This window comes from Meleagris gallopavo, chromosome 6 (assembly GCF_905368555.1).
Source record: "Meleagris gallopavo chromosome 6, MGAL_WU_HG_1.1, whole genome shotgun sequence".
Lineage (NCBI taxonomy): Eukaryota > Metazoa > Chordata > Aves > Galliformes > Phasianidae > Meleagris > Meleagris gallopavo.
Genome location: NC_139409.1, coordinates 35,272,231 through 35,285,552, shown reverse-complemented (window position 1 = coordinate 35,285,552; position 13,322 = coordinate 35,272,231). Strand labels below are relative to the sequence as shown.

Sequence of the window (13,322 nt, the reverse complement as noted above, 5' to 3'; positions counted from 1 at the left end):
TCTTAGAACTTTTGTAAAACCAGACAGTGGCTAAAAGACCCAGCACATTCTGACGTTGATGCACACACTCTTTCTCCATCCCTTTTCACCCAAGGAACCTTTCATCTCTGTTTCATCCAAGGAACAGAATATTTAATAAATAATGAATTTTAATTGGTTCCGTTAAATGAGTTGAACTCCTTTTGATTTTATTTTAGAGTAAACATGTTATTTTTCCAGCGACAGAGTTGTAAGACGTTCCTTCCTGTAAAATTTTTCTTCTCCTCCAAAGCAGTGCCAAGAATACTGAATTTCTGTAGTGGAAAGCACCTGTTTAAGTTAGGACTGAAGCTTTGAATGTGCAAAGTTATTTGTTACTAATTTTATATTTCTGTTTTGCAATTTCTACATGTGAATATTAACACAGATATGCCTACAGTTCATGTGCCACTCTTGGCTGTGACTTGTGCTGTGTAAAGCAGCTGCTGGACTCAGTTATTCTCTTTACTGTTGTCAAACGGAACAGTGCCTCTGTGCAATGGTTTGTTTTTGGGATCCTGAAAGATCTGGTCAACCAAGTTCCATGGAAATCTATGTAATACAGCAAACATAACTTTGCCTTGATACATGCTGGTTGAGTAACATCAATATATGTCTTAAAAGGATTAAAGACTTTATTATTCTTTTCTTCCCAGTAAGTTAAGATTGCTGGCAATTGCCTATTTTGATTGTTTTTACACAGATGTGCTTACATATCTGGAATTCACTGTTTAAGGTCTTTCTGAATAGTGTTCTCACCACGGATTTGTATGATTATTTCTGCCATCATTACGCTTAGTATCTGTGGGAAGAAAAGAGGATGTAGCATTCTTACGTTCTTTATTTTCTCTCTTTTTTTTTTTTCTCCTTGAACTGTAACTCATAATACTTTGGGTATAGACCCTTTATTTTGTTTCTTAATTTTTCTTGAGTTAATGTTAAGACATTTTGAGATGATTATCATTGAATGACTTCCAGCACTGTTTTGAATGTTCCGTAAGTTCTTGTCAGCAAAATGTTAGCAAAGAACTGGCTAGGATAAGTTACTTGTTGTGTTTAAAAATCCATGCATGTAGCTGCTTTACATTAAGATACTTAGTTGTGGTGTAGGATCTGATGTGTTGTCGTGAAGTAGCCTCTGTTAAGAATCCATGAATTAAATGCAAATATAAATGCCCAGTAGTATTGCAGAAGACTCCCATTGTCTATGTCTGCTTACGGCTATTAGTTCGTCATGTTCATTTTGGCAGTGAAGAAAAACAGAATGGATATTTTGAAGAATATTGGAAGGTGATATAGACGTACAGAGCAGGTAGTCATAAAAGCCTGGGAGGTCTTTCATTCAGAGCACTAACTGTTCACCTGTGACCAAACACTGGTGTGCAATCAGTACTGGCTGGGCTGCAACCAGGAGCCGAGGAGGGTGCAACGTATTGCTAACTCAAATCATGGCAAATCGCTTTATGAATTTTGATACACTGGATAAACACAGTCTCATGAACAGCAAAAAATATGCACCCGTGTTTTCCGTTTTGATTAAGGAATTTGAGAATGGGTTTCAAGAGTGCCGAAAAAATAGTTGATGTTTTGGAATATTTGTGACACTGTTATCAGTTGACCTAAACACATTCTCAAATGGAATGTATGAAGAATCTGTTGGTTACATACATTAGCTATATTATGTATATTACATGCAATTCAAAACAATTCTTCTTCACTGAAGAAGAAATCACAGCCTGTGAAGTATGTATGTTTTATCATCACACTTGGAGATCGAGAGAAAGAAGGCAAAGGCAACCAGAGCCAAAGCCAAAACAGGAATGGCGCACTTTCTTATGTCAAGTATGGCAGGATGGCGTAGATGGTGAATACCGAATTATGGACTGATTGTGAAACCTTTGTGTGCTTAAGCTGCTAAAGGAGAAGGAGAATTTTTGGAACAGAACTCAGAATGCCAAACTGCTTTTATCCAATTGAAAGCTGCTCTAGCACTTCCCAATTTGGAAAAGCCTTTTGAATGATGTGTGTACAAAAGGCATCGCATTGTACTGGAAGTGCTAAAAGAACACACTGGGTCCTGGAAGAGGCCGGTGGGATATTTCTCTAGACAACTGGAACAAGTAGATAATGGGTAGCCGTTGTGTGTACGAGTAGTGGCAGGAACAGTGTTTCTCAGAGGAGCAATAGAGTAGTAGAGGATTCTGCCTCTCTGCTCTGCTCTTGTGAGACCTCACCTGGAGTACCGTGTCCAGTTCTGGGGCCCCCAACAGAAGGACATTGGAGCAGGATCACAGGGACATTGGAGCAGGACCAGAGGACGGCCGGGAAGATCATCAGAAGGCTGGAGCACCTGAGGACAGGCTGTGAAAGTAGTGGTTCCTCAACCTGGAGAAGGCACTCGGGGGGACCTCATAGCGACTTTCCAGTACCTGAAGGGGGCCTACAGGACTCATACAGGAGGCTTTACAGACAAAATAACTTTGGGACAGAAATTAGTGGTTCAGGCACTCGAACCAGAACCACCACTCAGAGCTGCTGGCACTGCAGCAATGCAGAAGGAGAACCCAGGCAGGCCCTGGCTCAGCCCACAGCTGCTTGCTGGGGGAGGCAACTTCCATGCCCTGAACACAGTGACAGCCCCAAGGCCATAAGCAACCCCAGAACAGGAATGCCCCTGCTAGCATAGTCTTGACCTGCGGGCATTGGAGATGTTGAGCCCCAATGGAGTTGGAGCTGAAACCCAGCTCTGCCTAGACTGAGCCATAGAAAGGTAGGTATAGGAGGGATATGTGCAAGGGAGAAGAGTAGCCTGTGGTTCCAGCCCCAAATGCATCCCACCTTGGTAAAGGCATAGAAGAACGGCACTAAGAAATGTCTAAGGGATCTCCAAATTTTATTGTGCTGATCACTGAGGACTGGAGCCAGCACGTGGGGTTCACATTCAGATGCTCCTGTGGCATAGTAAGATAGTTGTTAAATCCAGTGTTTGAGCTCTGCATTAATTTAAATTGACATCAGTCATAATTCTGGTACTTAATGCAATAAATTTTTTTTTGAAAGATGTGATTTCATAACTGTAATTCACTGCTTCTGGTCTTTCTGAACAGTGCTTTCACCACAGATTCATATGATTCTTTCTGCCATCATTATGGGCAGTATCCATGGGAAGAAAAAAGGATGCAGCATTCTTACATTATTTATTTTCTCATTTCATTTTTTTCCTCTTGAACTATAACTCATAATAATTTAGGCATAGGCAATTTTTTTTTTTTACTTTTTGAGTTTATTTTAAGACATTTTTGAGATTATTATCAATGAATGGAATGACATCTAGCACTGTTTTGAATGTTCCATAAGTTCTTGTCAGCAAAATGAGCCAGCACTCGGGGCTCACATCCGGCTAGTCCTGCGGCTTCGTTGGGGCCGGCTGCGGGGATTCTCGGCCCGACGTACCCAGGAGCGGCTTTGCACCTGGGCTGGCCCTCGTCGCCTGGACTGGCTCCTGCGGTGTCTTTGGAGCTGGCCCCGGGATTCTGCAGGCCAACGTTCCACAGGGGAACGGCTTCGTGTCTGGGCCTGCACTGGCTGCCTGCGCTGGCTTCTTCGATCAGCCGCTGGGGAATCCCCTGATGACCCCAGTGCTCCCCGTCTGCTGTATCGCTGGGATCCACTCTCAGCCCTTGGAGCTGGTGCGTGGCTCCTCCCAGAGCACCTTTGGGGATGGCGGTTGGAACGTGGCGCCTGAGATTGTATTGGGGAGCGGCTTCGCGTCCCAGTCCGCTCTCCCTGTCTGGACCTGCGGCTGCCAACTGCTTGGGAAGCCCTTGAGGACCGTGATGCCCTCTGACTGGAAGATGTTGGGATGCATCTCTCAGCTGCACCCGATGGAGCCGCAGCACGGCAACGTTGGGGATGACTGTAGATGTCTTCATCCCTTTGGCCTGTCCCAGGCTGGCTGGACTGGCTGCCGCTGTCAGGCACCTGGAAACTGTGACCAGGCCCTGATGCTGCCTGGCTGGCAGTGCTGGAGCTGCTGCTCTCAGGTGCTGTGGAACTGTTGGATGGCAGCAGTCCATGCTGGCTGGCGGTGTTGGGGCCGGTGACCTCTGAGTTGACACTGGAGGCTGTAAGGGGAGGCAGGAAGGTCAGCGGGACAGGCCTCCAGCCCTTCATCTTGAGCCAGAGAGACTTTGGCAAGGCTGCCTCGTGCACCCACTGCCAGGCCTTGCCTGCCCCCCCCATGGCTATTTGCCTCTTACCGGTGCCCACGCCAGCACAGGCTTTGCACTCCCACTCGTCTGCGTTGTTACTCAGGTGGGAGCAGCACCGGTGAGTGCCTTCCGCAGCACAGGAGCTGCACAGGAAGAGCTCCCAGGGCCTGGGGAAACAAAGGAGTTGTGGCTGTGAGGACAAAGTGCATCAAGCCAAGGAGTGCTTGTGGTGAGGCTGAGATCCCACGCATAGCCCCTGAGGGCTGCTGAGGTAACTCACCCCTCTCCCTCTGCCTGTTCCCTGCCTTGTGGGCAAAGGCACTCGGTGGCATCACAGCGCCCGTGTCTCAATCCCAGCGATGCGTATGCATTGCCGTCCTCCCACATTGGTCCACTGCCAGAGAAAGGAGAAAATGCAATGAGCTCCCGCTGCCCCTGGACCAGAGCAGCCCTGCTCTTCCTCTCCAAGCCCATTTCCAGCTTCTCCTTGAAGCTGAGGGCAGCCTGGAGTCATGGGCAGCAAAGAGCCAGGCCTGCCGGAGCAGTCCCTGGGCAGGCGCAGCTCTTGTGCCCTTGTGTCTCGAGAGCCGGCAGAAAAACACCAACCTGAGTGGGATTCGGATGCCCATGATGAGCATGTCAGATAGAAAGGCATCCGCATCTCTGCAGAGGGGGCACTGAAAGCAGTTAACGCCCGCACGGATGGCCTGTCCCTGTAGCAGAAACACAGTCAGTGGGAGCGGGAGCAGGCTCAGGTGCTGCTGATTGCCTGCTGCAGCTTGCCTGTTGGTTAAAGGGAGGACTTCTACCTGGATACAGGCCCGGTGGAACCAGGCGTGTTTGCAGGCTGGGCACACCAGGGTGCTGTAGGACTTCTTGTCCTCCACGGGCTCCATGCAGATAATGCAGTTGGTGTTCTGCTCTGGAGTCACCTCTGCAGCCTGCTTAGGGCTGTGTTTCTGGCAGAATGAACTGGGGGAAGACGGAAGGGATAGGCAAGGTGAGAAGAGCTGTGAGGAGGGCAGAGGAACGGGAGGGAGCCCCGGGCCTTGGCTCTGCAGGCTAGTGAGAGGTGTCATGGCAGGTTCCTCGCTTCCTTGGCTGGTATTGCCAGCAGGGGTTGCACGCTCACAGGCGAGGCCTGGCAGCCCTTACCTGTAGTCTCCAAAGTACTGGGTGACACATTCACCCACTCGGGCGCAGGGCAGATGGAAACTGTCTTCACAGCCCGTCTCTGCACAGGTGATGGGGGCCCCCATTTCGCCACAGATGAAGCAGTGCTGGAAGGAGCAGAGCAGTGCCATCAGGAACAGGCTCAGCGCCTTTGTGGCTGGCCCCGCACCTGTGGGCAGGGCTCGGGACAGAGGATGCAGGCACTGGAGCTGGCTGGAAGGGCCGGGATTGCTTCCTCGGGACCAGGCTAAGCTTGAGGAGCCTCTCTTGGCACAAACCAGCCTGCTCTGGTCAGGTCCTCACCTTCTGCTCTGCCTCCTGGATTATGCGTTGGACGTCTTCAGGGGACACCTCTGCAGTCCTGTTCACTATAGTTGCCTGCTGGAAAAGGCCGTTGGAAAATGCCTGTTCAGAGAAAAAAGCAGGATCGTGTGAGGACAGGAAGGAAGGAACCATTGCTTGGAGGAAGGTGAAAGGAAGGAGCCCCAGGGGCACTCACCATACAGAAAGCATGGGCACATATCCCAAAGTCCAGCTGCTTGAGCCCACAGATGTCTGGGTCAGCATCTGTCTGGCCGCACAGCATGCACGCTGGAGAGGAGAGAGCAAAAGCGGTGAGTACGGTGCAGGGCCAGCTGTCCCTGAGGGCTGTCCCCAGGGGTCTGTTCTGTGCCTGCCCTGCTGGACGAGGGGCAGGACTGGAGGCTGTGCAGGGGAAGGGGGTATTGCAGGCCAGCCAGTCCCTGCAGGCAGCCACGGCCCAAGTGGGGCCCCCCTGGCCAAGGAGCAGAGGGGCCCTGGCCGAGGTGGCTGGGGAGTCCCTGCCCACCGTGTCTGCCCTCTCAGCCACAGGCAGAGCCCCAACACCCCTTTGCCTGGTGATGGGGAGCTGTGCGTAGGGACGCTTGACTCTCACCTGGCTCCCTCAAGGTGGGGGCCTCCTGCCTCCTTGAGCACATGGCGCACATCGACAGCGAGCACTTGCAGAGTTCTGCTCCGGCAACGCTGGGCTTTCTCCTCTGCACGCTCCTCTGCCAACTCTGAGGGAGAAGCAGGACAAGGGTGAGTTTACCGCACAGGGCACGGAGGGGTGGGAGCCTTCCTCCCGCTATCAGCCTCAGGCAGCCCCTTCCTCCCTGCCCTCTCCGCACCTCACCAAGTCACACTGACGCAAGGCGTGAGCTTGGCAGTCTTTGTTCTGCTCACAGCCCCATGGGTCACAGTGGCCGCTCCCTGCCACCCACTGTGACAGAGTCACCACCCGGGGGTTGAAGCTGGGGGTCCTCGGCACCCAAGCAGGAAGGCGTCGGCTCTGTGCAGGCTGAGGGGCCGGGTGTTGGCCATGCTGCAGCAGGAAGGATCGCTTCCCTCCACCCTGTTGCCAATGATCCCTGTGCCAGTGGAGCTGTCCCTTGGGCAGGGCTGCAGCCCTGGAACCACCCTAGGGCAGCCTTGCTCTTCCATCTCGGCACAGCGCTCATGGACAGCAAAGGGCCAGGCCTTCCAGAGCAGGAGGACACCAGCCTGAGTGGGGTTGACATCCCCATGTTGTGCGTGTCTGATGGCGCTCAATGTGGGGATCTTGTTTCTGCAGCGGGGGCACTGGCAGCAGAGACTGGCCGTGCTCAGGGTCTGTCCCTGCCTCAGAAGTGCAGTTAGGGGGAGTGGGACTTGGCGCTGCTGAGCGCTGCTGTGCCCACAGGGTGAGGGCTGGGCTTCTCCCTGATTGCAGCCCTGGTGGAAACAGGCTTTTTTGTGCTGCTGCAGGAACTACGTGACACACGCACACTCCTGACACAAGCGGAATGTTTTAATAAAAATGATTTAAAAATCACAACAGTCTTTTTCTTCTGTAACCGAACTATAATGTGTATTTCATATGCGATTGAAGACCACACTTCTTCACTCCATATGGCTCAGGCAAGCCAGAGGGTTGGACACGCATGCTGTAAAGGATTATAGCTGCACAGAGCAGCAAATTCTACTTGTTGAATACACATACGAGACCTTGGGAGGACTTAATTGCTGTGGCACAGCCAGTTAACCCTGTGCGATTTCCCAATCCTTGATTCCTCTCGTTCAGTGCTTTGGGCATGCAGTGGAGATGATTTTATTTCATTTTTGTGTGAATTCATGTTCATAAGCTTCAGAGCTGCAATCTGTGTTCATGATTTCTGTTGGTTCCTGTGGGCTATGTCCAAGGCAAAGTTTTCTTGAAAAGGAGCAAAGCAACCTTCACTATGACTTAAAAATTGTGCTAGGAACAAAAGCTCAAATTTAGCTGTTGTTTGTATTTACTGTAGTAGCTATGTTATAAGATCAGAGAGACTGCAAGGAACTTATCTTAGAGTTCTTAGAACAAATAAGCAGGAAATCTTGATAAAGTCAAGTATTTAGGTTAAAAGACAATATAACGTCCGTGTGCTCTAAACCTATTTGGTCAAATATTCTTAGAACTTTTGTAAAACCAGACAGTGGCTAAAAGACCCAGCACATTCTGACGTTGATGCACACACTCTTTCTCCATCCCTTTTCACACAAGGAACCTTTCACCTCTGTTTCATCCAAGGAACAGAGTATTTAATAAATAATGAATTTTAATTGGTTCCGTTAAATGAGTTGAACTCCTTTTGATTTTATTTTAGAGTAAACATGTTGTTTTTCCAGCGACAGAGTTGTAAGACGTTCCTTCCTGTAAAATTTTTCTTCTCCTCCAAAGCAGTGCCAAGAATACTGAATTTCTGTAGTGGAAAGCACCTGTTTAAGTTAGGACTGAAGCTTTGAATGTGCAAAGTTATTTGTTACTAATTTTATATTTCTGTTTTGCAATTTCTACATGTGAATATTAACATAGATATGCCTACAGTTCATGTGCCACTCTTGGCTGTGACTTGTGCTGTGTGAAGCAGCTGCTGGACTCAGTTATTCTCTTTACTGTTGTCAAACGGAACAGTGCCTCTGTGCAATGGTTTGTTTTTGGGATCCTGAAAGATCTGGTCGACCAAGTTCCATGGAAATCTATGTAATACAGCAAACATAACTTTGCCTTGATACGTGCTGGGTGAGTAACATCAATATATGTCTTAAAAGGATTAAAGACTTTATTATTCTTTTCTTCCCAGTAAGTTAAGATTGCTGGCAATTGCCTTTTCTGATTGTTTTCCTAGGTAAGTTTTATCAGTGTCAAAGTCATTTTCAGGAGTGAGTGGACATTGTTTTTTCGGTTGTTTCTGTTTGTCTGTTTACACCATACTCTGTAGTAATTTTGGTACTAAATAGAGTTCCCGGAAATTTGAGTCTCTGTCTTGCCAACAAATATGAATAAGTGGTATGTTTTTCGAGTGGCTTATATCAAGTAATTTGTTGGTGCTTGCTTTTAGGAGATAGTTTTTTGGAACTTGGTTATTTGTGTTTGACAACGTATCATCAGGCACCATCTGCTTGTTGAATATACCTTGTTGAATGTCCAGATTAATTCTCTAACAGATGGGTAGGATTTTGGGCATGCCAAAGATCCACAAGGTGCAACATAGTTGGGTCATTGCGTAGGATCTTAATTTGTTTCTCTTTATAACTTAATTTTGAAAGTGCCTACAGAAATTATGAAAACGTGTATGAATGATTTTGTCTTCTTTGATCAGGATTAATCTGCACTGAGAAAGGCTAGTTACAAGGATGTTCCGTACAGTTATAGTGTGGCTTGCAAAGGCTGATTAAGGCTCTGCTTAGTGCAGCACCCTGTGATACACAGTTGTCTGCTCTATGCAGTTGTAGTTCCCGGTGACCTGCCTTGCTACTACGAATAAAATCAGTCAAGTGGATTTGATTCATGTTTGCATGTTGCTGTGAAAACAGAACTTGGTTCAGTTTACATTCCTGGACAGTCTGTTTTCTTTCATAAATTTAATATTATGTTACGGAAAGCAGAGTAAATTTTTAAGCTGCTAGTGAGAGATATTTGTTATATTGATATGTAAGCTATCTCTTACATCAATGATAGGCCTAGATTAGTGCACAAACTTGTACTAACATTGTGAAAATAAAGATCAGATCCAGTCTGTTAGGTTTTTTTGGTTGCCAGGTCTCCTGATCTGGGGCCAAAGCTAACGCTATCTGCCAGCATTTTTTTGCTGTTGATTCACAGTGGGAGTTGATTCACAGTAGAATGATGCTATCTCTGTATTCTTTGGTCTTCTTATTCCAGTGAATTTATATGGGTAACAAAACACAGCATTTGTATGATGACTTGCTTTGTCAAATTGAAAACCAATAGAAGACAAATGTGAATGGATGCCAGACTCCTGAAATAAGCATCTCTTTTGCATTTCTTATTTATACTATCTTTAGGATGGAAAGCAGTATAAAAAATCCTGAGGAAAAGTGAGGTAATGATTAATCACCTCATTTTAACTAGATTTAAATCACAGTAAAAATAGTGATAATGACATATAGTGTTTTTTAGGTCTCCTTTTGTCCTTATTCTATAGACTGGGAAATAAACACTCATATTTATGTTTTTTTAGGACAAAAGTAGCTGTTGAACCCCCAACTTAAAACATTAGGCATGTCTCTGCATGCATGCAGGCATATAATTATCTGTCACAGATCTGTCTGATTTTCTTTTCTGAAGTTAATCACACGGGTGCTAATAAACCAGTCAACCCATGTTAAAACATTATCAGTGCTTAATTCATTGGCACTTAAGATAATATGCAGTTCCTCTCTAAAGCTGCTTGAACACGAAGCTTAATAACATTAACAGGGAGAAAATTGTAACAAAAATCTCAGATATCACATTAAGTATTTCCAACTTGAATAACAATTTCTTTAAACTTTTTTTTATTTTTATTTTTTAATGACTGGAAACGATAGCAGTAGCCTGATCATATTGTCACAGAAAGTACTTGTACTTCATTACCGACTCATTGTTTCTTCAAGCTATTTTCAACCATTTGTTGCAGTTCAGAGAATTTTCTTAAGGGTAATATTGAGGGCAGTAGAGTAGGAACACAGCCTAATAATATTTGCAGATAGTTGGAGGTGTGCTAATAATGTTCCAGTGTCATGGTTATTGGTCTTATTATTTGAGTATGAAAAAGAACTGGGATATGATTGAATAAAATGCAGCACAGCAAATATTTGTTCATAAAACAAGGCCTGGATCAGATGAGTGATGATTACTTCCATTTTTACTGCTTCTCCAGAGAGAGAATTAGAAAAGCAAAGGGCTGTCCTGAGTGGAGCTTTGCATGAACTGAAAAAAGTCTGAGCCCAGGGCTTGAAACACAACAAAACTAATTTCCAGTTATCCCTCTGGTTAACTAGTTACCAGAATGGATGGGGGAAAAAATCTACTTGTATTTCTATGCTGTAGCATGTTTTCTATGAGTTATTCCTTCTTTCAGTGGGGAGGGGGGGGAAAAAAGGAAAGAAAATAGGCTCTCTGGTCTTTTTCTTTTCTCCACTGAAGAAAGTAGAACAAAAACAACCATAAGAAAACAGGAAAAAGTAGGGAAATTTAAATTTAGTAATAAAAGAAATATTTATTTTCCAATAGAAGAAACACTTGTGTGAAAGAAGCTTTTGTTTTTCTTTGATTGTAAGAATAAAATTTGAAGGAACTCTTCAGTCAGATCCATCAATTTCTGCCAAAGAATCTACAAGGAAGAAAGCTGTAGTCTTTAAGGAAATATCTCAAAGTCCATTGTCCTTTTCTAGCATACAGCTTAATGTTTAGGAGAGAAGCATTTTTCATGTCTGTAGGGTAGTAGATATTATTCATTATTAAAAGATTATTTGAATAGATGAGAAGTTGTGTATTGGATTGTATGACTGAAGAAAATATGAATGGCCTTGAATATTTCGTAGTGTTTTGTATAATCAGGATGATATGTTGCATTGCTTCAATCCACTTTCCTGACATGAGAGCTGCAACAGCTCCTTGAATTTCTGACCAAAAAACCCCACCATTTTTCTTCTTCTTTTCCTTTTCCTTTTCCTTTTCCTTTTCCTTTTCCTTTTCCTTTTCCTTTTCCTTTTCCTTTTCCTTTTCCTTTTCCTTTTCCTTTTCCTTTTCCCTTTCCTTTTCCTTTTCCTTTTCCTTTTCCTTTCCCTTTCCCTTTCCCTTTTCATTTTCATTTTCTCTCTCTTTTTTTTTAATTATTTTTAATTTTTAAAATATAGAATTCATTCATATCCTTAACATTAACCTGAAATTATAGGTAGCCTAATTTTTTTTTTTATCCAGCATTCAAGAATACATCACATTTTAAACTATAAATGTGATGAATGTGATACGTTTTGAAATAGGATAGTTGGTCATGTTAAACACAAACTCTCTATTCCTGTCACTTAACTGCAGACAATTTATTGAAGGACCAGCTTGCCTAAGGTAACCTTTATATTAAAAAGAAGAAAAGATGTGCACTTCTATGGCAGCTCAGTTTTCAAGCATCTTTCTCATTTGTCAGAATTTAAGGAAAGATTCATAATTCTTTTGTTTCATAAATTTAGCACATGAGCTTGATGGGATGCTTCCAAACTCAGTACTTAATTTACTTTCTTCTGTCCCCAGACCTTCTTCTATCATCCTCATATGTATACATTGGATTACCGTGTGAAAAAGAATAGTTTTCCTCGAGATTACTTTACTTGTGAGTTTGATGGACTGCATTTTTTTCCACCAAATGACTTACTTTGTAGCAAACTGTTGGCTCAACATTTGCTTTTAATGAGCCATAACTTACAGCTATTTGACTAAATGTTATTTTTACTGGGTGACAGTAGAAGGACTGAGAAGCCAGAGTTAAAAGTCTCTTGTTCCTAAAATTTAACAGTTAAAGTTCCACCTCTGATTTTTGATTGCATTGATTTAGCTGAAAAAATATAATATTCCTTTTTTTTCTTCTGTGGGGTCTCCTTATGATTTCCCTTCTGAATTTAGTAATAAAAGAAACTTTGGCTAAAGACAATGATTATTTCATCAGTAGGGGGCATTCTTGTATTTCCACAACAGGAAGGAAATACATCTCTGTTATTCAGCTATGTTGAATAGCATGCACACAGTAACTGCGCAGAAAGACTTGAGAATAGAAATAGCAACTGTTAACTGAAGGGTAGAATTGCTTAACTCTGTATTTTCTGACAGTCAGGTGAGATATCCATCTTCTATTGAATTATAGAAGTAAATTGAAAAATAATAGAGGTATTTATGCCCCTTTCTCTGTACTGAATTTTAAAGGGAAACATTAATTTGGGGATGTTTAGTATTGTGAGTTCATTCTGGTCCATATAACCTTGTTCTGTGATTTCTGACTATTGTCTAAAAAAAAAACCTTATCATACTTTCTCAGTCACCATATAGTCATATAATTGATAATGTTTTCTCTGTAGCATTTGTATGACTTGAGTTGTCGTGAGGTTTCACTGTGCAAATTTAAGCAGGTTGCAGACTTTCAATCAAGTTCAATAAGTGTTAAATCAATCTGGAACTGCTAATTCAGATTAAACTGGGAATATTTTTGTCTGTGAGGGTTAGCATCTCCCTGTCCATAATAGCCTCGCTTTACAGCTCTGATCTTCCGGGAACATAATATTTTATCATTGTTAGAAAAAAATGAGAAATTTGTATTAAAAAAAATCACATCCCTTTAATGGTAAGTTTGTGATCTCATGTACATACCAGCTATGGTGAATGGCTAGTATGGCAATTAAAATTGCAGAATGGAAAAAGAAATCTTTAATGGACCTCCAGAAATCACAATATGTCTTACATATTGCAAAAACAATTAAAAATAACCTCACAATTACATAAAAAGCCCAAACATCAGTGTGTACATATATTAGAAAAACACTCAAACAAAAAATTTGATTTTTTTGATGTATTTATTTATTTATTTATTTTTAATCAGCAATAATATG

The 13,322-nt window shown here is 43.8% G+C and overlaps 1 protein-coding gene across 1 annotated transcript; it reads right to left on the bottom strand.

The window, feature by feature from the left end:
• Positions 1–3,408: 3,408 nt before the first annotated feature.
• On the bottom strand, positions 3,409–6,361 carry LOC146544139 (E3 ubiquitin-protein ligase PHF7-like). Its single transcript, XM_085226969.1, has 9 exons — positions 6,319–6,361; positions 5,902–5,993; positions 5,706–5,807; positions 5,385–5,509; positions 5,039–5,201; positions 4,836–4,942; positions 4,510–4,623; positions 4,278–4,396; positions 3,409–4,142 (listed from the first exon to the last, which is right to left on the bottom strand). Exons 1-9 carry the CDS (start codon positions 6,359–6,361, stop codon positions 3,409–3,411), a joined length of 1,599 nt encoding a protein of 532 aa, XP_085083095.1.
• Between the last annotated feature and the right edge of the window lie 6,961 nt (positions 6,362–13,322).

Bases quoted from the DNA above. Each gene is read 5' to 3' on its own strand.
- LOC146544139 (XM_085226969.1), bottom strand. From the start codon at position 6,361: ATGTGCTCAAGGAGGCAGGAGGCCCCCACCTTGAGGGAGCCAG. The intron at 5,994-6,318 runs GTGAGAGTCAAG...TCTCCTCTCCAG, and splicing joins CCCCACCTTGAGGGAGCCAG to CGTGCATGCTGTGCGGCCAG. The intron at 4,397-4,509 runs GTGAGTTACCTC...TTGTTTCCCCAG, and splicing joins GAACAGGCAGAGGGAGAGGG to GCCCTGGGAGCTCTTCCTGT.